This window comes from Choloepus didactylus, chromosome 14, assembly GCF_015220235.1.
Source record: "Choloepus didactylus isolate mChoDid1 chromosome 14, mChoDid1.pri, whole genome shotgun sequence".
Taxonomy (NCBI): domain Eukaryota; kingdom Metazoa; phylum Chordata; class Mammalia; order Pilosa; family Megalonychidae; genus Choloepus; species Choloepus didactylus.
This window is the reverse complement of record NC_051320.1, coordinates 50,181,304-50,206,743: the sequence shown is the minus strand read 5'-3', so window position 1 is coordinate 50,206,743 and position 25,440 is coordinate 50,181,304. Positions and strand designations below refer to the sequence as shown.

The following is a 25,440-nucleotide window of genomic DNA, read 5'->3' as shown; positions in this document are numbered from 1 at the left end:
CAATGGTTTAAGTCCATGTCCTGAAGGAGAAATGACGGATACACAACACTACACCCTGTTGTAAGGCATCTGTCATCTGTTCACTAGAGATTCTGCACTTAGGTGGTCCTCAAATTTACTGTCAATGTAGTTGATGACAGGCTGCCAACAATTACTGGTATCCACTGCATCTCCAAATATTGGAGTATCAACTATTATGAGCAGCAAATGAACCACCTTCTTTGATTAAAACTTTGGGTTGTTCCACCTGTACAGTCTTTTGTATTCCATGGGAAAGACCTAGACACTCTGGAGAATACAAATCTGTGAGAAATAATGAGCTGATTGATGCTGACTTTCTCAATCCAGACTCACCTACTACTATAAGGGTAATCTCCATGGCTTTTCTGTATACTTGATTTGGGAGATGTGCAAAACCCACATAGCCTTGAGATTCTCCTGTTGCCATGATGCTGCTGTAGACGCTACTCTCCTCAGCAGGAGTGGGTCCCACACTGACTGATATTCTCTCCCACTCCATGACTAGTTCCTTTTATGTACTTTTATTTTCCACCTTTTCTATCCTAAAAATTTATTTTTTGAAGTCAGGAAGAAAATTCTATTTTATAATGGCTATCTCCAGATAACTTTTTAAAGCCTAACTTTCTTATAATGTATTTTCCAGATTTTAAAAAATGACTACTCTGTTAGCGTTGCTGTGATAAAAAGTGACCCCAAAATATCAATGGCTTACAAAACAAAGATTTATTTCTCATTAATATTAATTGTGGGTTGTGGGTCAGCTGTGACACTGTTCCTGGCTGCTGCCCAACTCCAGTGTTGAGGTTCACTGTGGCTCTTCTCACACCTTCTTCTGAGTCCCAGACTAGGTTCAATCCCTATTTAGGACATGCTGTTCCCATGACAGAGGAAGAGGAGGAGAGCAGGGAGAAACATACAATGCCTCTTAAGATTTCTACTCAGACCCACCACTCTGTTCCTTCTGCTCACATTCCACTGGCCCAGGCAAGTCACATGGTTAACACTGCCAATAGGATAGGGAAGAATATTATGCCTCAGAGAGGCACTCAAAAACACACAGCAACAGGAAGGGAAGTATAATCCACTTTTAGGGAACAAAGTGAGATTTTAGAAATGATAAAACAGTCCACTACAGTCTGTATATCACAAATATTTCCTTTCCTCCCACAAGCAAACATACTCGCTCCTTCCTCAAGGAAAATCCCCAAGAGCAGCTTACTCCGTCTTCTTCCCACCTGTAGAAAGGTGGGGCTTCATACCTCATTTTAAGACATGAATAGTTATACTCCTTTTTCACCTAAGCTGGCAGTTCTTTTGACAGGAACACATCTCTCAAAAGCTTAGCCAGCCCCAGAAACCTATGGGCAATTAATTTTCAACAAGTCTGCCCAGTCCACACAATGAGGAGAGAACAGACTCTTAAACAGTGCTGGGAAAACTGAATATCCACATGCAAAGAATGAAATCAGACCCTACCTCACACCACTTACAAAGATAAACTCAAAGTGGATCAATGACCTAAATATAAGAGCTAAAACCATAAAACTCTTAGAAGAACACATGGGGGAAATCTTCAGGACATTGTACTAGACAATGGATTCCTAGATATGACACCAAAAGCACAAGCAAAAAAAAGAAAAAATAAATAAATTGGACTTCATTGACATTAAACACTTTTGGATCAAAGGACTTCATCTTGAAAGTGAAAAGACAACTTACAGAATGAGAAAATAGCTGCAAATCATATCTCTGACAAGAGTTTAATATCCAAAATATATAAAGAACTCCTACAACTCAACAACAAAAAGACAAACAACCCTATTTAAAAATAGGCAAAGGATTTGAATAGACATTTCTCCAAGAAAAATTAGACATGGCCAATGAGCACAGGAGAAGATGCACAACATCATTAATCACTAGGGAAATGCAAATCAAAACCACAATGTTATATCTATTAACCACTAGAATGGCTATTATTTAAAAAACAGAAAATAATAACTACTGGCAAGGATGCAGAGAAACAGGAACACTTGTACATTGTTGGTGGGGATGTAAAATGCTATAGCCACTATGAAAAACAGTCCGGTGATTCCTCAGAAGGTTAAATATAGAATTACCATAGCATCCAGCAATCCCATTATTAGATATATATCCCAAAGAACTAAAAACAGAGATTCAGATATTTGCACACCAATGTTCATAACAGCATGGTTCACATTAGCCAAAAGGTAGCAGCAACCCAAATGTCTATAGGCAGATGAATGGATAAACAAGATGTATTATATACTGTTCTAGTTTGCTAATGCTGCTGGAATGCAAAACACCAGAAATGGATTGGCTTTTATAAAAGGTGGTTTATTTGGTTACACGGTTACAGTCGTAAGGCCATAAGGCGTCCGAGGTAACACATCAGCAATCGGGTACCTTCACTGGAGGATGGCCAATGGTGTCCGAAAAACCTCTGTTAGCTGGGAAAGCACGTGGCTGGCATCTGCTCCAAACTTCTGGTTTCAAAATGGCTTTCTCCCAGGACATTCCTCTCTAGGATGCAGTTCCTCAAAAATGTCACTTTCAGTTGCACTTGTGTTATTTGTCCTCTTTTAGCTTCTCCAGAGAAAGAGTCTGCCTTCAACGACTGTCTTCAAACTGTCTCTCATGTACAGCTCCTGTGCTTTCTTCAAAGTGTCCCTCTTGGCTGTAGCTCCTCTTCAAAATGTCACTCACAGCTGCACTGAGTTCCTTCCGCCTGTCAGCTCATTTATATGGCTCCACTGATGAAGGCCCACCCTGAATGGGCGGAGCAACACCTCCATGGAAATTATCCAATCAGAGTCATCACCCACAGCTGGGTGGGGCGCATCTCCACAGAAACACTCAAAGAATTACAATCTAATCAACACTGATAACATCTGCCTACACAAGATTACATTAAAGATTATGGCGTTTGGGGGACACAATACATTCAAACTGGCACATATACATACAGTGGAACATGATTCAGCAATAAAAAGGAATCAAATTCTGATACATGCAACAACATGGATGACCCCTGACATCATAATGAGTGAAATAACTCAGACACAAAAGGAAATATGTTGTATAATTTCAATGACAGGAAATACCTAGAATAAGCAAATTCATATAGACAGTAAGTAGACTATAGGTTGGCAAGTGGTGGTAGGATCGTGAAATGGGGAGTTAATACATAACGGGTGCAGATTTCTGTTTGGGATGGAAAAAGTTTTGGTAATGGATGGTGGTCATGGTGGCACAATGTTATGAACATAAATGATATAACTGAATTGTACACATATAAATGGTGTTCTATATATGTTACCACAACAAAAACTAAAAAGAGAGAAAAAAAAAAGCTACTGCCCTCCCCTCTACATTGGACCTGACTCCCAGGGGTGTAAATCTCCCAGGCAACACAGGATACAATTCCTGGGGATGAATTTGGACCCGGCAGAGTGGGTTTGAGAACATCTTCTTGACCAAAAGAGGGATACGAAATGAAACAAAATAAGGTTTCTGTGGCTGAGATATTTCAGATGGAGTTGAAAGGTCACTCTGGTGGGCATTCTTATGCACTATATAGATATCCCTTTTTAGGTTTTAATGTATTGCAATAGCTAGAAGTAAATACCTGAAACTATCAAATTGCAACCCAGTAGCCTTGACCCTTGAAGACGACTGTATAACTATGTAGCTTACAAGAGGTGACAGTGTGATTGGGAAAACCTTGTGGATCACACTCCCTTTATCCAGTGTATGGATTGATGAGTAGAAAACTGGGGACAAAAACTAAATGAAAAATAGGGTGAGATGGGGGGGGAGATGGTTTTGGTGTTCTTTTTTTACTTTAACTTTTTATTCTTATTTTTATTCTTTCTGGTGTAAGGAAAATGTTCAAAAATAGATTGGGTATTCAATGCACAACTATATGATGATACAGGGCACAGCTGATTGTATACCATGGATGATTGTATGGTATGTGAATATATCTCAATAAAACTGAATTTTAAAAAAAAAGACCATTGGTTAGATGGGTTCAGGAAGGGGGAATGAAGAGGTGGCACACAAGGGGTTTTTAGGGCAATGAAACTATTTCGTATGAAACTGTAATGGTGGATACAAGACATGCATTTGTCAAAACCTATAGAACTGTTCAACACAACGAGTGAACACTAATGTAAACTACGGTCTTTAGTTACAAATAATATATCAGTATTGTTTCATCAATTGTAACAAATGTACCATTTGTAACTAATGCAAAATATTTATAATAAGGGATATTAGAGGTGCGGGTGGGTAGGGAGGTTGGGGAGATAACATGGGGACTCTACTTTCTGCACAATTTTTCTGTAAACTTAAAACTGCTCTAAAAATAACGCTTATCATTTAAAATAAAAAAAAGGCTTACCTAAGAGAAATGAAAGCATATGTTCACAAAAAGACTTGCACATGAAAATTCATAGTAGCCTTATTCATAATAGCTAACTACTAGAAACCATCCAGATGTCCAACACAAAAAAACATAAACAAATTATGATACATTAAAGCAATGGACTACTCAGCAATAAAAAGGAATGAATTACTGATACACACAACATAAATGAATCCCGAAATGATTATATTTAAAAAGGATAACATACTGAGCTGAGTGAAAGAAGCCAGACCATTTATTCCAAAGTTAATATAACTAACTGAAATTGGCATCAGGAGTGGAGTATTAACATAATAAACCAGTTTTGTTGCTATTCTTGTTGTTTCCAGAAAACTAATATTTATAGCACTGTTTTTAGCAAAAGATGGTAGACATTAAAGCAAAGACCAAATCCAAGGCATAGAGTTATCACACATTTCTTTAAACCTCTGACTAGATTAAGGTAGACCCAGGAAATTCATTCAGAGAGGCAAAACGGTTTAGGGAAAAGAGATTAAGAGTATGGTACCACAAAAGTCAGATAAGCTTACAGTACCTTAGTTAAATTTTGAGAAGGATATCTGGAAAAGAATTATGGGTAAGGCCTTTGGCAAAGGGAGCTAATCAGAATTACATAGATAAAAAGTTGCCAAAGTCTTCAAGAGCATTGTATTACCAAGAGTAGCCAGCCTAGAATAATAGGGGCTACAGCTGTCAAGGCAGGAAACAACTTTTGGTCCCCCAACTTTCTATAAGAAGGAAGCAATCTGAGAAAGCTATTTAACTCCTAAGGATGGCATATTCTCCAAAGCCACCTTCATAAATAGTTAAGGAGGATAATGGAAAAAGAAGGACTCCCAGAGAGTGGAGTCAAGGACCATGGAGAACAATAAACTGGAGAGCTACTCCCAAAGGAACACAACTGGGGCCTAATAAAAAAAAAACACCCCCCACCCCAGGTTAAGGAGACCCTCATAATAACCTAGCAGGATTTTAGAATGTTATGGATCAATAGCTGATGTGTGCCTCCCATTCTGAATGGGAGTATGGATTTTGGTAATCCTGACCCTATCCAACAGTGTATATTGAGAAGGGGATGTGCAGAAAAGAGTTAACATAGCAGGCCTGAGACTACTCTACTTAGAAAAGCCTACTTGCATGATGGGTCCTTAGCTGATGTCAGGGAACTTGGACTTCAGGAGCATTCTCACCATGCTCTAACTGATAACGGTGGTTTACTGGGCCTCAGGTGTTTGTACAATGTGATTTATGCTGAACATGCGCTTTCCTTCTAAAAGTCTAGAATTCTGGTAATGTGATAGGCAGAGGGTGCCTACATGACCAGCCCCCAATAAAAGGCCTGGGCAGTAAGTCACTAATGAGTTTCACATACACTATTGTGCCAGTTTGAATGTATTGTGTCCCCCAAATGCCATTATCCTTAATGTACTCTTGTGTGGGCAGATGTTATCAGTTTTGATTAGATTTCCTTGAGTGTTTGTTTGGAGATGCGCCCCGCCCAGCTGTGGGTGATGACTCTAATTAGATATTTCCATGGCGGTGTGGCCCCACAAATTTAGGATGGGCCTTGATCACTGGAGCCATATACATGAGCTGACAAACACAAGGAATCAGTACAGCTGTGAGTGACATTTTGAAGAGGAGCTACAGCCAAGAGGGACACTTTGAAGAAAGCACAGGAGCTGCAGATTAGAGACAGTTTGAAGACAGCTGTTAAAAGCAGACTCTTGCTCCAGAGAAGCTAAGAGAGGACAAACACCCCAAGAGCAACTAAGAGTGACATTTTTGAGGAACTACAGCCTAGAGAGGAACGTCCTGGGAGAAAGCCATTTTGAAACCAGAACTTTGGAGCAGACGCCAGCCACGTGCCTTCCCAGCTAACAGAGGTTTTCTGGACACCATTGGCCATCCTCCAGTGAAGGTACCTGATTGTTGATGCATTACCTTGGACACTTTATGGCCTTAAGACTGTAACTTTGTAACCAAATAAACCCCCTTTTATAAAAGCCAATCCATCTCTGATGTTTTGCATTCCAGCAGCATTAGCAAACTAGAACAACTGTCATACACAATTTGAATAAAACTGAGTGTTTTCCTTGGGGTAGGGAAGGTAACAAGTGTATTTCGTATGAGGGAGGGAAGTAAATACTTATCACCAAAAGGACAAGGTGTGGTAGACTATTATTGCTCCCAACTATTTTCTTTCCTGATAAAAGGATTCTACATCCCTGACCACTACCATGTGATATGCAACGCTTCTCTGCTGTCAGAGTATATTTCCCCATTCTATTGTCAGGCCCGATTCTGTGACTTGCTTGAGCCAACAGAATGTGAGTACAAGTGATGGTAGCCAATTCAGCAGAAACTTTAAGAGGCATTGCCTGATTCTAACTGCTCTCCTGCTTTTTCCTCTGCCACAAGAAAAACATGTCCCAAATAGGGCTGTTCCATCAGCCTGGCTTCTAGAATGAAAGGACACACGAAGCCACAGCAGCCAACCCCAGCCACAAAATTAACATTAATCAGAGATAAATGTTTGTTGCAAGCCAGTGAGATCTGGGAGGTGTTCTACAGCAAAACCTAATGAAAGCTGACTGACAGCACCATATTCTTTATTACTCTTAATCCCAACATGTTTATACATTTAAAATTTTAATACAAAATACGCTATCTAGCATAACCATTTTTGTAGTAGAACCAAAATTCCAAATCTAACTTACATTTTGGAGCTCTTTCAGGAATTGGAGTATCTTTGATTTTCTCTTCTTTGGTAGATTCCTTATCTTCTGAAACCTTTGGCTTTTTTCTTTGGCGCAGTTCCACAGTTGGTCCTTAAAATATTTGAGACAGTTACTGCAACATTTGCATCAAACTGTTCTAACCTAAATCTCAAGCTGCTTAACTTTTATTATACTAAAGCAAAAGTCATACTGAGACCCAGAACCCATGAATCTCGAAGACAGTTGTATAAAAATGTAGCTTATGAGGGGTGACAAGGGGATTGGGAAAGCCATAAGGACCACACTCCACTTTGTCTAGTTTATGGATGGATGAGTAGAAAAATAGGGGAAGGAAACAAACAGACAAAGGTACCCAGTGTTCTTTTTTACTTCAATTGCTCTTTTTCACTCTAATTATTATTCTTGTTATTCTTGTGTGTGTGCTAATGAAGGTGTCAGGGATTGATTTGGGTGATGAATGTACAACTATGTAATGGTACTGTGAACAATCGAAAGTACGATTTGTTTTGTATGACTGCGTGGTATATGAATATATCTCAATAAAATGAAGATTAAAAAAAAAAAAAAAAAAAAAAGACATAATGCTGAGCAAAATAAGCCAGGCACAAAAAGAGAGATATTGTATGTTACCACTAATGTGAATTCTGTGAAAAATGTACAATGTTTTATACTGTAGAATGTAGGGGACCTAGAGATACCAATTAGTGGAGGGGGAATGATAATCTAATAAGAACAGATAAACTATGGAGGGTAATCTCAATGTTATGGGAATGCTCAGGAATGATTATGGTTTGTAAACTTTCTTGGATATAGTAAGATCATGTTGGAAGCAATAGAGTTATTTTAGGTTTTTTTTTTCTCTTATTCCTTTGTTTTCTTAGGGGTTGTTAATTTTCTTGGGGTATGGTAGGAACATGTTGGAAGCAATGTAGTTATTTTAGATTATTTGTTTTTCTTACTCCTCTGTTTGGACATGGTTTATTAATTTTCTTGGGGTATGGTAGGAACATATTGGAAGCAAAGTAGTTATTTTAGGTTATTTGTTTTCCTTAATCCATTGCTTTGTTTGAAATGTTGTGGGGTTTTTTTGGTTGTTGTTTGCCTGTTTGTTTTTAATTTTTTGATAAACAAAAGTTAAAAAATTGAAAAAAAAAATCAGTAGAAAAATGGGAGTAAAAACTAAATGACAAATAGGGTGGGATGGGGGGATGGTTTGGGTATTCTCTTTTCACTTTTATTTTTTATTCTTATTCTGATTCTTTCTGATGTAAGGAAAATGTTGAGAAATAGATTGTGGTGATGAACGCATAACTATATGATCATACTGTGAACAGTTGATTGTATACCATGGATGACTGTATGGTTTGTGAATATATATCAATAAAATTGAATTAAAAAAAAAACAAAACTGGATTTATAAATCAGACCCTGAAAAAAAAAAAAAAAAAGTCATACTGAGACCTATTAGTGCCACAGATAACTTTTTTCATACTACTTTAGCACACCCGTCCTCACCAAATTTGGCTTTCCTTTAAATAAAAAGACAGCTCTTTTACTGAAGTGATGCTGTTTTCAAAATCTCCCAAAATAAGCACAGTAACATCTGTTTCAGAATGACTGAGGAAAAGGTGTTATTTAATAAATTTGCTTATTATTCTAGTAACCTGACAGTATCATATACATCATTCATGGATTAACAACTTTGAAAAAATCAAAATATTACAAAATACATTGATCATAAAGCTATACTTCATGTTTTATAATCTGAAGATTCTGTAGAATTCTGCCATGCTATGGTATCATCATCACTGTATTGTCTTACAGACATAGGTGTTAGAAAATAGGCTGGACCAATAAAGAGCCACAAGCAAAAGAATGAAATTGGACCCACTTTACATCTTTTACAACAATTAACTCAAAATGGACCAATGACCTAAATATAAGAGCTAAAAACCACAAAACTCTTAGAAGAAGACATAGGAGGAAACTTTTAGGACCTTGTGTTAAGCAAAGGATGCCTAGATATGACACCAAAAGCATAACAAAAAATAAATAAATAAATTTAACTCTATTGAAATTATACATTTTGTACATCAAAGGACATTATCAAGAAAGGGAAAAGACACCTACAGAATGGGAGAAAATGGTTACAAATAATATATCTGATGGGGGTTTAATACCTACAGAATGGGAGAAAATGGTTACAAATAATATATCTGACAAGGGTTTAATATCCAGAATTCATTAAAAAAAAACAAAAAACAAAAAAACTCCTACAACTCAATAACAAAAAGACAAACCACTCAATTTAAAAATAGACAAAGGTCACACTCATTAGGATGGCTGCTATTAAAAAAGAAAATAGCAAGTGCTGGAGAGGATGCAGAGAAATAGGAACACTCATTCATTGCTGGTGGCATGGAAAGTGGAGCAGCAGCTATGGAAGACAGTTCCACAGTTCCTTAGAAAGCTAAGTATAGAACCACCATATGATCCGGCAATACCACTATGAGCTATATACCCAAAAGAATTGAAAGCAAGTGCTTAAATAGATATTTGCATGCTGATGTTCATAGCAACATTACTGACAACTGCCAAAAGATGGAAGCAACCCAAGTGTCCATCAACCCATGAATGAATAAATAAAATATGGTATATATATTATTCATCCATAAAAAGGAATGACGTCCTGATGTATGCAACAACATGGATAAACCTTGAAGACATCATGTTGAGTGAAATAAGCCAGACACAAAAGGACAAATATTGTATGATCTCACTGATTTGAAACAATTAGAATAAGCAAACTCATAGAGTAAGAATCTAGAATGCAAGTTACCAGGGAACATGGTGAGGATAGAAACGGGAAGTTAAGGCTTAAAATGTACATCAAAACCTGATAAAGATACTACAAGAAAAGAAAACTACAGACCAATCTCTCTAATGAATATAGATGCAATAATCCTTAACAAAATACAAATCAAATCCAACAGCACATTAAAAGAAGTATGTACCATAACCAAGTACATTTTATTCCAGGTATGCAAAGGTGGTTCAGCACAAAAAAATCAATTAATTGTAATATACCACATTAACAAATGGAAAGGGGAAAAACCACATCAGCATCTTGACAGATGCAGAAAATACATTTAATAAAATTCAGCATACTTTCTTTATAAAAACACTTCAAAAGGTAGGAAAAGAAGTAATTTCCTCAACTTGATAAAGGGAATATGTGAAAAACTCACAGTTAACTTTTGTAGTCAACAGTGAGACTAAAAGCTTTTCCTCTAAGATCAGGAACAAGAAAGGATGCCCACTGTCACCACTGTTATTCAACATTGTGATAGAAATTCTACCTAGAGAAACTAGGCAAGAAAAAGAAATAAAAGATATCCAAATCTAAAGGAAGAAGTAAAACTTTCACAATTTGCAACTATAAGATCATATATCTAGAACTTCCAGAAACAAAAAACTATGACAAAGCTACTAGAGCTAATAAACGAGTTCAACAAAGTGGTGGGATATAAGAGCAACATGCAAAAATCAGTGTACACTAGTACAGCTTTCTGAGGAGGTAATCAAGAAAAAATTCCATTTACAACAGCAACTAAAAGAATCAAATATCTAGGAATAAACGTAATCAAGGATGTAAAGGACGTGTACACAGAAAACTTCAAAAAATTACTAAAAGAAATCAAAGAAGACTTAAATAAATGGAAAGACATTCTATGTTCATGGACTGGAAGACTCAATGTTGTTAGGATGTCAATTCTATCCAAATTCATCTACAGATTCAATGCAATTCCAATCAAAATTCTAACAGCCTACTTTGCAGAAATGGAAAAGCTAGTTATCAAATTTATTTGAAAGGGTAAGGGGTCTCAAATAGCCGAAAACATCTTGAAAAGGAAGAACGGTGTGGGAGGACTCGTACTTCCAGACTTTAAAGCATATTATAAAGCCACAGTGGTCAAAACAGCATGATACTGGCATAAAGACAGACATAGTGATTAATGGAATAGAATTGAAAGCTCAGAAATGGACCCTCAGATCTATGGTTGTTCTAGTTTGCTAATGCTGCCGGAATGCAAAACACCAGAGATGGCTTTTATAAAAGGGGGTTTCTTTGGTTACACAGTTACAGTCTCAAGGCCATAAAGTACCCAAGGTAACACAGCAGCAATTGGGTACCTTCACTGGAGGATGGCCGATGGTGTCCGAAAAACCTCTGTTAGCTGGGAAGGCACGTGGCTGGTGTCTGCTCCAAAGTTCTGGTTTCAAAATGGCTTTCTCCCAGGACGTTCCTCTCTAGGCTACAGTTCCTCAACAATGTCACTCCTAGTTGCACTTGGGATATTTGTCCTCTCTTAGCTTCTCTGGAGCAAGAGTCTGCCTTCAACAACTGTCTTCAAACAGTCTCTCATGTACAGCTCCTGTGCTTTCTTCAAAGTGTCCCTCTTGGCTGTAGCTCCTCTTCAAAATGTCACTCACAGCTGCACTGAGTTCCTTGTGTTTGTCAGCTCGTTTATATGGCTCCAGTGATCAAAACCCACCCTGAATGGGTGGGGCCATGCCTCCATGGAAATTATCAGAGTTATGACCTACAGTTGGGTGGGGCACATCTCCATGGAAACACTCAAAGAATTCCAATCTAATTAACACTGATAGGTCCACCCACACAAGATTACATCAAAGATAATGGCGTTTGGGGGGACATAATACATTCAAACCAGCACATTCCACCCCCTGGACCCCAAAATGACATTATCTTTCCATATACAAAATACATTCATCCCACAACAATATCACAGAAACAAAGCATTTCAGTAACAATAGTTAAGTATAAGATCTCAGCAAAATCAACTATAGGAATGGTCTCTCCTAAAGCATAATTCTCCTTTAGCTTTGGATCTGTGAACTTAGAACAAGTTATATGCTTCCAATATACAAAGGAGGGGCATTCATAGGATAAACATTCCCATTGCCATAAGGAAAACTTGAAAGGAAAACAGGGTTCACAGGACCAAAACAGTTCCTAAAACCTGCAGAACAAACTCCATTAGATTTCAAAGTCTGAGAGTCATTTACAGAACAATGTTGCATCCTTGGGGTTTGAGAGAGAGGGAGTCTAACCCTTCCTAAGGGCCTTTGTGGCAGCCCTTTCCTCTCCAAATGCTTAGGTGAGTCCTCCAACATATCCACACATTGGGGAGACCACCTTCTCAGCCCCACCCTCCTCAAACATCGGGGCAGCTCCCGGATTCCCTTCCATCTCCGGGGCACATGCTCAACCCCTTCAGAACAGTGGCGTGGCAGCCAGGCTCTCCCCAATTCCCTGGGAATGTGCTCCACCCTCTTTGGGACCTTGGGTGGGGGGGCAAAACTCTTCCAGAGCATCGAGGCGGAATGCCCACCCTCGACCTCTGGGGCAAAATCACCCTTTCCATGTGTGTGGGCTTCTCTGCTCTCCCAGGCCAAGGCCACTTGACTCCAGACCTCAACCTCCATGACTCTGTCTTTGAAGAAATTTTTCCTTTAATTTGTTCCTTGTCTGTCTCCTCCAGTCCAGACTGGCAACAGTTCTGTCTATAAAGTTCTTGCAAAAATTCTGCTGGCTTTGCATGAAGCACACAGGGGTCAAAGCTGTCAGACAATAGGACTTTCCACAAATCCTTTCTGCTTAACTCCTTTTCCAATCTTGGCTTGTACTGAAATGGTGGCTGGGTTCCATGTTTGGTTACATCCTCATGTTGGGCTGTAGCCTCTGGGATTCCACCCCCTGGAAGCCCAGAGTTTTTCAGGCCAGCAATTTCTGGTTTCTTTGAAACCAAGAGTTCATTTCTCAGCCTATCTCTGTCCTCTCTCATTTTACTATAAGCTGCAAGGAGAAGCCAGGGTACATCCTCCACATCCTCCACACATAGTCCGGAGATCTCCTCAACTAAGTATTCCAGGTTGTTGCTTTCAAATTCTGCCTTCCATCCAACACCAGGACTCAATTTTGCCAAATTCTCTGCCACTTTAAAACAAGGATCACTTTTCTTCCAGTTCACAAAATCACATTCATCATTTCCATTCAAGGCCTCGTCAGAAGTATCTTTAGAGTCCACATTTCCATAGTCTCTTCAAAACAGTTTAGGCCTATTTTATCAAGCTCCTCACAATTCTTCCAGAATCTTCCCCTTATCCATTTAAAAAGCTGTTCCAACATGTTTGGTATTTGCAAACTCAGCAGCAAAAGCACCCCACTTCTCTGGTACCAAAATCTGTTCTAGTTTGCTAATGCTGCCGGAGATGGATTGGCTTTTATAAAAGGGGGTTTATTTGGTTACACAGTTACAGTCTCAAGGCCAAAAAGTGCCCAAGGTAACACAGCAGCAATCGGGTACCCTCACTGGAGGATGGCCAATGGTGTCTGGAAAACCCATTAGCTGGGAAGGCACGTGGCTGGCATCTGCTCCAAAGTTCTGGTTTCAAAATGGCTTTCTCCCAGGATGCTCCTCTTTAGGCTGCAGTTCCTCAAAAATGTCACTTTTAGTTGCACTTGTGTTATTTGTCTTCTCTTAGCTTCTCCAGAGCAAGAGTCTGCTTTCAACAGCTGTCTTCAAACTGTCTCTCATCTGCAGCTCCTGTGCTTTCTTCAAAGTGTCCCTCTTGGCTGTAGCTCCTCTTCAAAATGTCACTCACAGCTGCACTGAGTTCCCTGTGTTTGTCAGTTCATTTATATGGCTCCAGTGATCAAGGCCCACCCTAAATGGGTGGAGCCATGCCTCCATGGAAATTATCTCATCAGAGTTATGACCTACAGTTGGGTGGGGCACATCTCCATGGCAACACTCAAAGAATTCCAATCTAATTAACATTGATAGGTCCGCCCACACAAGATTACATCAAAGATAATGGTGTTTGGGGGGACGTAATACATTCAAACCAGCACAACAGTCAATTGATTTTTGACAGTCCCCCAAGTCCACTCAACTGGGACAGAATAGTATCTTAAATAAATGGTGGTGGAGGACCTGGATATCCATACACAAAAGAATGAAAGAAGACCATCTTATGGACAACTCAAAATGGACAAAAGACCCAAATATAAGAGCCAGTACTATAAAACTCCTAGAAGAAAACGTAAGGAAACATCTTCAAGATCCAGTGATAGGCAGTAGTTTCATAAACCTTATTTATACCTAAAGCACAAGAAACAGAAGAAAAAACAGATAAATGAGACCTCCTCAAAATTGAATACTTCTGTGCTACAAGACTTTGTCAAAAGTCTCCAACAATGGAGAAAACAATCACTGAAAATTTCCCATCTCTTATGAAAGACATAAAATTACAGATCCAAGAAGCATAGTATACACCAAACATAATAGATCCAAATAAACCTAAGCCAAGACATGTAATAATCAGATTATCAAATGTCAAAGACAGAGAGAATTGTGAAAGCAACAAGAGAAAAGAGATTCATCACATACAAGGGAAGCTCGATAAGACTATGTGTGGATTTCTCAGTAGAAACAACGGAGGCAACAAGGCAGTGGCATGATAGTTTAAAGATACTGAAAGAGAAAAACTGCCAACCAAGAATTCTATGTCTGGCAAAACTGTCCTTCAAAAATGAGGAAGAGCTTAAAATATGCTCAGACACTGAGAGTCTGTGAACAAGATACCTGCTCTATAGGAAATACTAAAGGGATCACTACAGACAGATAGGAAATGACAGAAGAGAGAGGTTTGGAGCACAGGATTGGGTTATGGTAGCACAATAATGTAAGTACACAGAACAAAGATGACTGAGAGTACAGTTGAAAGAGGAAGGTTAGGGGCATGTAGGACACCAGAAGGAAAGACAGAAGATAAAGACTGGGAATGTATAACTTAGTAAAACCTAGAGTGGTCAATGATTGTTATTAAATGTACAAATATGTTTTTACATGAGGGAGAACAAATGAATGTCAACTTTGCAAGGCATTAAAAATGGGGGGGGGTATTGGGGAAAAATACAATCAATGCAAACTAGAGTTTATGCTTAACAGTAACATTGCAATATGGTTCCATTAACTGTAAGAAAGGCAATATACCAAAGCTAAATGTCTGTAAGAGGCAGATATAAGGCAGGGGTATGGGATTCTTGGCACTGGTGTTATTGTGACTTTTTTATTGCATTTTATTTTTTCTTTTGTTGCTTTTTAGTTGTCATTTTTTTCTTTTTCTTTATTCTTTTTACTTTTTTTTGCCTCTCCCTCTCTTTGAGGAAGAAATGGAAATGTCCTTACATAGATAGTTGCGGTGAATGCATAACTATGTGATTATACAGGGATTGTTTACTTAGTATGGAATAGATGGTGTGTGAATAAAACCATCTAAAAAATAGAGGAATATAAGTGCCGGAGAAAATGTAGAGAAAGAGATGACCCTAACCACCATTAGTGGGGAAGCAGAATGGTACAGCCCATCTGGAGGGCAGTGTGGTGGTTCCATAGGAAGCTAAGCCTGGGGTTGCCATATGGTCCTGCAACTCAGTTATTGGGTATCTACTTGGAAGAACTGAAAAGAGGGATATGAATGGATATTTGCACAGTGGGGTTTATGGTGTCAGTATTCACGATTTGCAGTGAATGGAGGTGGCCTAACAGTACATCGATTGATGAACAGATGGCAAACTGATGTATACATACAATGGAGTACTGAGCTGCTACAAGAAGGAATGAAGTTGTGAGGTGAATGGACATTGAGGACAGTATGTTGGGTGAAATAAACCAAAATGAAAAGAAAAAATTAAAATGCTTCACTAATATGGACTAACTATACTGTGTAAACTCTGAGACCTGAGCCAGAGAGAACAGGTTATCAGGGGAAGGCTTATTGTAAAGGTTCCTGGATTGTAAGCTCTTATAGCATCCACGTCTATTCCTGAGTTGTAATGGTTATTTCTAAGTTTTGAGATGCTGAGCTATTTGTGTATAACCTGGTTGGTCCCTGGAACTTTGGGTATCTGTGTGACACCTGAAACTCAGAGCCAGAGTCCAACAGCTACAAATGTCAGCATTACCCCATACAATAAATGTTAAGGACTCTGAAAAAAGAGATCAGGCTTCAATTAGCGATATGAACAAAATGGACTTGGTTAGGATTAAGGTAAATCAGACTAAAGGGGAAAGGATGATATTGACTGGGTTTTAAAACCTCAGCTTCTGTGTGAGACCAAAGGGAGAGACGTTTATTAGGTACAAAATCTATATTGTTTGTAACACACTATATAGTTTAACTTGTATGGTCAGTTTATTTAAACACCATAATTACATGGAACCTTCAGTAGGGGGTGAGATCTGGTTGGGTTGTACAAGTTAGCGTGAAACCCCATTACATCCCAGAGTAATTTGGGCAGAGAATAAAAAGTATTTGCAAAGCCCCCTTGAAGGCCTGAGGGGAAATGTGGAAACATTAAACTTCCCACCTGGGGAATTCCTGATATTCTTGCAAGCATTGGGGACTACCATTTTAGGAGGCCAAGTTCGTGATCTTGGGGCTTGCTCTTAAGAAACTTGTGACTGCAAAGGAGAGGCTAATCCAACTTATAATGGTGCCTAAGAGTCGTTCCCAGAGAACCTCTTTTGTTGCTCAGATGTGGCCTGTCTCTCTCTAAGCCCATGTGGCAGGTAAACTCACTGCCCTCCCCCCTACATGGGATATGACTCCCAGGGCTGTAGTTCTCCCTGACAACATGGGATATGACTCATGGGGATGAGCCTGGCCCTGGCATCTTGGGATTGAGAAAGCCTTCTTGGACCAAAGGGGGAAGACAAATGAAACAAAATAAAGTTTCAGCGGCTGAGAGATTTCAAATAGAGTCAAGAGGTCATTCTGGAGGTTATTCTTACGCATTATATAGATATCTCTTTTTAGTTTTTCGTGTATTGGAATAGCTGGAGGGAAATACTTGAAACTGTTGAACTGCAATCCAGTAGCCCTGATTCTTAGAGATGACTGTATAACTATATAGCTTACACTGTATGACTATGTGATTGTGAAAACTTTGTGGCTCCCACTCCCTTTATACAGTTTATGGACAAATGAATAGAAAAATAAGGACAAAAAGTAAATGAATAACAGGGAGGGATGGGGAGTATGGGATGTTTCAGGTGTTCTTTTTTTACTTTAACTTTAATTCTTATTCTTTTTTGTGTGAGGCAATGAAAATGTTCAAAAATTGATTGTGGTGATACATGCCCAACTATTTAATGGTACTGTGAACAACTGATTGTACACCATGGATGACTGTATGGTATGTGAATATATCTCAATAAAATTGAATTAAAAAAAAAAGTTCAACATCATTAGCCATTAGGGAAATGCAAATCAAAACCACAAGAAGATACCACTCCACAACCACTAGAATAGCTATTATTTAAAAAATGAAAATAACAATTGCTGGCAAGGATGCAGACAAACAGGAACCCTTGTACACTGTTGATGGGGATGTAAAACGATACAGCCACTGTGGAAAACAGTTTGCTGGTTCCTCAGAAAGTTAAACATACCATAGGATCCGGTAATCCCTTTAGTAGGTATATACCCCAAAGGATTTACAACAAAGACTTAAACAGATATTTGCACACAAATGTTCATAACAGCATGGTTCATAATAGCCAAAAGGTAGAAGCAAACCAAATGTCCATCAGCAGAGGAATAGATAAACAAGATGTGGTATATACATACAGTGGAATATTATTCAGCCATAAAAAGGAATGAGCAGGAAACAAAAGGAATTCAACAGACAAGTGGATAAACAAAATGTGGTATATGTATGCGATGGAATACTATGCAGCAGTAGAAGGAATGAGGTCCCGAAACATGACAACGTGGATTAACCTTGAAGACATAATGCTAAGTGAAATAAGTCACACACAAAAGGAGAGATAGTGTATGTTACCACTAATGTGAACTCCCTGAACAATGTAAAATCAGTGTCTTAGAATGTAGAATATGGGGAAACCAGAGATAGAAAGAAGCTAGGGAAGGGGGAATGATAACCTAATATGTAGACATAATAATGAGGGCAAACTTAAAGGTATGGGAATGGACAGGTGTGATGACTATTCATTAATGGGACTGTAAGTATTAGTGCCACACTGAAGGCAAACATTATCAAAAATGGTTATTTAAAGGCATGTATCCCACAGATTAGCACTACAAATATAAATAAGTGTTTGCATGATATACTTCTAAGGTATGACACTGGTACAAAGTTAACAACTGAGTGGTATATGGAAAAACTACCCATTATATTTTATAGATTACATTTAATAGGAATACCTTAACAGTACTACACTAATACTAAGGATGAATAATTAGGGGCTGATAAGAGCTTTGGAATGTTTTGTGTTATGATAATTATTTAAAATGAAGAGTGACGATTGTACAACTAAGTGAAGATAATTGAGATACTGATTGTTTACCTTGGATAGAATATATGCTATATGAAATTAGGAACCCCTTAATTAATAAGTCAAGCCTTCTATCTTGAGGCTTGCTCTTGTGAAACTTATGGCTGTAAAAGGGAGGCTAAGCCTTCTTATAATTATGCCTAAGAGGCACCTCCAGAGAACTTCTTTTGTTGCTCAGATGTGGTCTTTCTCTCTTTAAGCCCAACCTCACAAATAAATTCAATTACTTCCCCCCTACATAGGACATGACTCTCAGGGGAGTGAATCTCCCTGGTGACATGGGACGTGGCTCCCAGGAATGAACCTGGTCCTTGCATCAAGGGATTGAAAATGGCTTCTTGACCAAAAGGGGAAAAGAAAGGTAACAAAATAAGGTTACAGTGGCTAAGAGATTTCAAATAGAGTCAATAGGCTATCCTGGAGGTTACTCTTATGCAAGCTCCAGCCAGATATCCCAAATGGCCACAGTATGCCAAGCCCTTATCAATAGCAGTCCCAAAATACCTAGGTCCCTATCTAAGGTTTCTATGAAAGATTCACTCACTAAGTTTATCTCTCAGAAACTTAAATCCACCAGAATGATCCTATGCCAGACAAGTTCTAAAACCCAGAGGCAATAGTGTCTTCAAGAACAACCAGATGAAGCCCCTTCCCCATAATGTCGACAAACCCTTTTCAATATGAACAAATTCAGGTGTCACCGCCTAGACAACCCTGAAGATAGAGAAAGTGATTAAACGAGTGAAGGGGTAGCAACAGACAAAACAGGATTTAACAAAAGATTATGAACACTGAATCTTTATATAAATATATATGCATATTTTTACATGCTAGGGTATTAGAATAGCTAGAAGGAAATAACTGAAATGATGGAAGTGTAACCCATAACATTCTTTGAAATTTGCTCTCTAGTTACTCATTAATTTGTATTTTGAAAGTTATCACCTTTCTGTATGTATCTTATATACCACAATAAAGAAATAACTGAAACTGTGGAACTGTAACCCATAACATTCTTTGAAATAACCTATATAACCACTTGTTAAATTGTACTTTGAAAGTTATCACCTTTCTGTATGTATCTTCTATTCCACAATAAAGAAATAACTAAAACTGTGGAACTAACCCATAACATTCTTTGAAATTACCTATATAACCACTTGTTAAATTGTACTTCAAAAATTATTATCTTTCTGTATGTATGTTATATATCACAGTAAGGAAATAACTGAAATTGTGGAACTGTAACCCGTAACATTCTTTGAAATTTGCTAACTACTTGTTAAATCATACTTTGAAAGTTCTGTATAAATGTTAAATTTCACAATATAAATGTATTAAAAAAATAAATAAGTGGAATGAAATTCTGATACATGCTACAACATGGATGACCCCTGAAAACATTACGGTAACTGAAATAAGATGGACACAAAAAGATAAATATTGCATGATTCCACTTAGATGAAATATCTAGAGGGGGCAAATTTAGAGACAGAAAGTTGACCACAGGTTATAGCGAGTAATGGGGAACAGGGAATTAATACATAATGGGTACAGGGTTTCTGTTTGGGGAATAAGGAAAGTTCTAGTAATGGCTGGTGGCGATGATAGCACAATATTGTGAATGTAATTAATACCACTGAATTGTACAGTTAAAAATGGTAAAAATTAGATATTTTGTGTTATGTGTGTGTGTGTATTACAATAAATTTGTTTTTAAGAAGAATATAAGGTGTATTTCTGTATGAATGTGTTTGCGTGAATGTATGTGTAAAGGTCTTTTCCCTACTTTTCTTTGGAAGGCTCCCTTAAACATTTCCTAATTGCAGAATGGAATTATAAAGGAAAAGTAATATTGTGCCAACCCAATCGTCAGGGAAAATTAGGTTATTAGTCTCTCAGATAATGGTATACTTTTGTGGAGAGCAACAGTCTGTTAAACAGGATGGAGTTTCTCTGTTTAACACTGGCTGCTTCAAGCCTCTCTTTTAACGGAGTATGAATTACAGTGATTCCCCCACCCCACCCCCAATAATTTTACTGTTAAGAAATGAGGCAGATCCTTAGATTCTTGAGAGTTTTATTTAATTCATCTTTCCACTAATTGGTCCTTAGTTTACTTTTGCTGTACCCCTTTGTAAAACAACCTCCTTCTTAAAGCATAAGTGAAAAAAAAATCCTTTTAAAATAAATTTTAAAAACAAAGATAAAATTAGGCCATTTTAGACACTAGGAAAAGTTTGATAAAACAAATAGAATTGAGCTTGGTACTTCACAAAGTTTATATCTTATTTCTAAGGGACAGGTAAATCATTTAAGGCAGTTACTGGTCACTAATTTTTTGCTTTCACTTTTCTCTGTAAAAAGTTTGTATCTTTGTGTGTACACATACACACACACACCTTGATTCACCTCTACTCAACAAAGTTGAAATATATACTGATGATGTGTTTAGAGACACACATGAGCTGTTTTACTACAGCTCAGAACTTTACTAGAGAGCAAAATTACCTGCAAATGTAACAAGTTTTAAACAGTTCATTACACAAATTAGGTACAGCTGTTTCCACGTCAGTGTATTTATTTAAAAGAATAATAAAGATTGGACTGTTTAGAAAACCGTAACTGTGAGCTTGGGTTACTCAATTTTTTAACATCTTAGGAAGACATTTGAAAATACTGTTCTTAACATTGGAACACAAAATGGTTCCATTATGTAAATATTTCAAATATTAAAAATGTACATATTTTAAAAAAAGGAATACAAGGGAAAACTATAACCAAGGGAAAAATATAACCACAAAAAGTTTACTTGGTAGTTACACTTACATAGTTGAACACATTAATAGTATATATTTTTAGATGATAAATATTTTCAGAAATCAAGTTAAATCTATTGAAGTAGTTAACAAATGTACTTTATGTGACCAGTGGACTAGGTCCTTTCTATTAGAGTCCAAAATGCACATTTAAGATAAATATAAAGTGAGAAGAGGATATACACATAAAGTGTTATTTACAAAAGCTATATTTTCCTTTGTAAAAAATTTCTTTATGAGTCATTTTACAGTGACTTTAAAATATTCTCTGTGCATATAAATGAATTTTATTCATGAAACAATTTACTTGAAAAATTTTGCAGATTTCCAAATAATGTGTGAAGTACATGTATCTTAGCATTCTTCTCTCAAGTATCTGTATTAGCAATGATCAAAGACCATACTAAATAAATAATTTATAAAGTTTCTACAATATTATATTTCTTTGATTCTAAGATGTCATACTTTTTTTTAAATTGTTTATGTTGAAATGATTCAAACTTACAGGACAATTGCAAAAATAATACAAACTCCACAGAGAACTCTAACATACCCCCTGAAATACCCACATCCACCAATTTTAACATTTTGCCACTTCTGCCATATCATTCTATCATGTATCAATCTTCTGAACATCTGAGAGCAGATTGCACATATCATACTCCTTGAACACACAATACTTCCACGTATATTCCTAAGAATAAGGATATTCACTTATGTAATCACCTAAAGAACAGTTATCAAGTTTAAGGAATTTATCATTGGCATAAAGCTTATGTTCTACATTGTAATTTTTTCTTATATCCCAGTAATGTCCTTTGAACCTTTTCTCCTCCATTCTTACATCCCACTCAATATCAGGTATTGCATTTGTCATTATCTCTTTAGTTTCGCTTTTTTTTAAATTGTGGAAACATATACACAACATGAATCTTCCCATCCCAATCCCTCTCAAGCATACCATTCAGTGGGATTAATCAAATTCACGATGTTGCAGTACATTCACCAACATCCATTACTATAATTTATGCTTCACCCCAAACAGAAACATGAGACTCATTTTGCATAAACTCCCCATTATACCATGCCCCACTCCCCCGTGACACGGACTCTACTTTCCATCTCTGGGTTTGCATAGTCTCTGATATTTTCTTTGTGGTTACAATGGGATGCCATACATTTTAAGATACAATTTAATAATGATTTTTCAAGAAAAAAGAAACATTAAGTATACACATTGATTTTATGACATCAATTTCAATGGCATTAAAATATGGGAGCAAAAAGTACAACTTGAGAAATACAGTATTTGATTTTAGCCAATGCCTTCAACCTCTTCCCTAATACTAACCTTTCACCTGTCACAGAGAAATAAAATGACTGGATACAAATTTAACCTCATTTCCTTTCTACTGATCGTATAACTTCATAACTGAAAGACAAAGGCAGGCATATCTAGGTAGAAAAGCAGCAAAGGCCAAAGCAATTGTAAAAACTAGATTATTATTTTCGACAGGAAAGTCCTGGGATGGAATTCAGGTTTCCTATTCACTCTCTTCTATTTTCACCTTTGTAAAGAAAAGGTCAAACTAAATGACAATGAAACATCCCACAAAAATAACCTGCTATTTCAGTCTCTGGTTCAGTGATCTTCATATGAAATACTACATGCATAAACAGGCATGCAAGCGTCCATTCACACTATACATGGCAGTTTCCAAGCGAAATGTTACAACTGCTCTACTCAAGGTTGTCACTTCTTTGTTTGCTCTGACATTTCTTTCAGGAAGCATAAATACAAACCCCTTTACCCTCTATTGTAATCAGGGAAGACTTTTTGGAAGATAAGATTCTCAAAGAACATTTACTTATATAGTTAAACAATGATAAAATGGAGAGAATCCAAGTGCATGAAAAGCAAAAAGGAATATTCAGAACATCTGGATACAAGTAAAAAATATGGACTAGTTTAATTTTAATACAGTGAATACTAGATAATATGTTTTTGAAAAAAAGTATAAAGTGCCAAATAAATATAAAGCACTTAGAATAATACCCAGCACACAGACATGTTTGCTTTAAATACTATGTATACCAATATTTTATAATAAATGAGAATTGGAGTACTCATTCATTGCTGACTATTATATCCTAGCACCTAACACAGTAGGGACCCAAATATTTATGGAATTAAAAATGCTGTTGAACACAACTGCAATCCGTTGTTCCATGTAAGATGGATTTAATTGCTTTTGGATAACCTGTAATTCTATAACCACTTTTCATTTTATATCACATAAGTAAATTTTACAAAATGTTACGGTCTTTTTAACTGATTCCACATCATATCTATTTAATTAGGTTTAACCATAAGCTAAAATCATTTTTTCACTTTGCATGATGCAGACTTTCAGTACTGCATTACTAAATTTTTCATGCTTAAGTGCTCATGGACATATATGAGGTACTTATCAACCTGTCCCCATAGATTTGCAACTAGCAGAAAAGGAAAAAATATCAAGAAATGTTTGAAATGATAATATACTGTAACCGCAGATAAAATCAATGAAACTATAGTCTTCTTACAACTACAAATAGCTTTGATTTTGAAGCTTCTTTTGGGTGGAATGTTTTAAATTTATATCAGCTGTAACACTGAAACCTCAAGGAAGAGATCGCAAGTATGAAGCAAGTGGGAGGAGCATAGGGACAAGGTAGTAAGTCACACAGCAGTAAACAGTTCTAACACTGAATTTTAAAAAATAAGTTTCCACTGAATTCTTGAAACTTCCTCCTTCCACTCTTATTCAGTAATGCTTAATCTAAATTAGATCAACTTACTATTACACCCACAACGCCATTCAATAAAGTAAAAGTCATGTTTCCCACCAGAATGCAAAATCTAACTTCTCAGTCAAGTGGTCACCAGATATACCTGTTCCTGAAACTATTAGGGGTATCATGAAATTATTATGCCAGGAATATTTTCTGTACTATCACTAGCTGATGTTTCTTACAACTCCCACTTTTCTCTCATACCTATCATTTTCTATTAAAAATATTGCCGAATGAATTCATTTTCTTGGCGTTGGCCTTGGGGGAGCAAAGAAAGCTTTCTCCAATCCACCCACGTTCGCTCTCAAACACTCCTGGCCTACTCGTACCCCCAAAATTACTTACATCCTTCCACCCTTTGCTATTTTCCGCTAACTCATAACTGAACTTGGCCTTCTTCAACTTCTACTCGTTCATCACTCTCAGAGTACCTTATCATGTTTATCCCCAATTCCTGCCGCTTTATACCCCTGGCGCGCCTTTGCAACTTTGTATTTGTCAGTATCCACAGACCTTTAAAGAGCGCACTTGGTTAAGTTAAAGACCGCACTTGGTAACAATATCCACTCAGTACCTTCGATAAACTCTCTTACCTACATCTTCTGAACCAAACTACGCCTTCCCACTTCATTAATTATCTACGCCCTCCCTCTCAACCACTCTCCCACAGTGTTTTCTATTGCTACCCGTTCCCCAACTTTAAGCTCCACCTTTGCTTCCCACTTTGGCGGGCAAAACTTTGGCCCACTCGCTCCGTTCCCTCCGAATTTCTCCGCAAACCTCTGCCCCTAGCGTGCATCCACCTGCCACCGCCCCACTCCGCCGCCCTGCCGCACGGCCGCGGGCACCAGCCACCCAAAGCCCAAGACTCTGGGCCCCTTGCGCCCACGCCCCCTCTTTCCCCAGACCACAGGCGGCAGCTGACGCGATGGACGTTGGGGCGGTCACCTTCTTCCTCCGCCATCGTCTCCTCCGAGAGTGGGGCGCCCCTCGGGCTCAGGCGCGGCCCGGAGTCTCCCTACCTCGGCGCCGCGAAACCCTAACGCCGCCCCCAGGTCCGCCGGCGGCCGCCTCGCCCCCACTTCCTGACCCGCCCCCTCTGGTGTAGCCGCCAACTGCATCCTCCC

At 37.9% G+C, this 25,440-nt stretch overlaps 1 protein-coding gene across 1 annotated transcript in view; it reads right to left on the bottom strand.

Moving 5' to 3' along the window:
* Positions 1-25,384, bottom strand: part of DPY19L4 (dpy-19 like 4) — a 112,998-nt gene extending 87,614 nt beyond the window's left edge. Inside the window, 2 exon segments of the mRNA XM_037803183.1 lie at positions 7,189-7,299; positions 25,262-25,384. Coding sequence (XP_037659111.1) covers positions 7,189-7,299; positions 25,262-25,277 — 127 coding nt within the window. The 5' untranslated portion in view covers positions 25,278-25,384.
* Between the last annotated feature and the right edge of the window lie 56 nt (positions 25,385-25,440).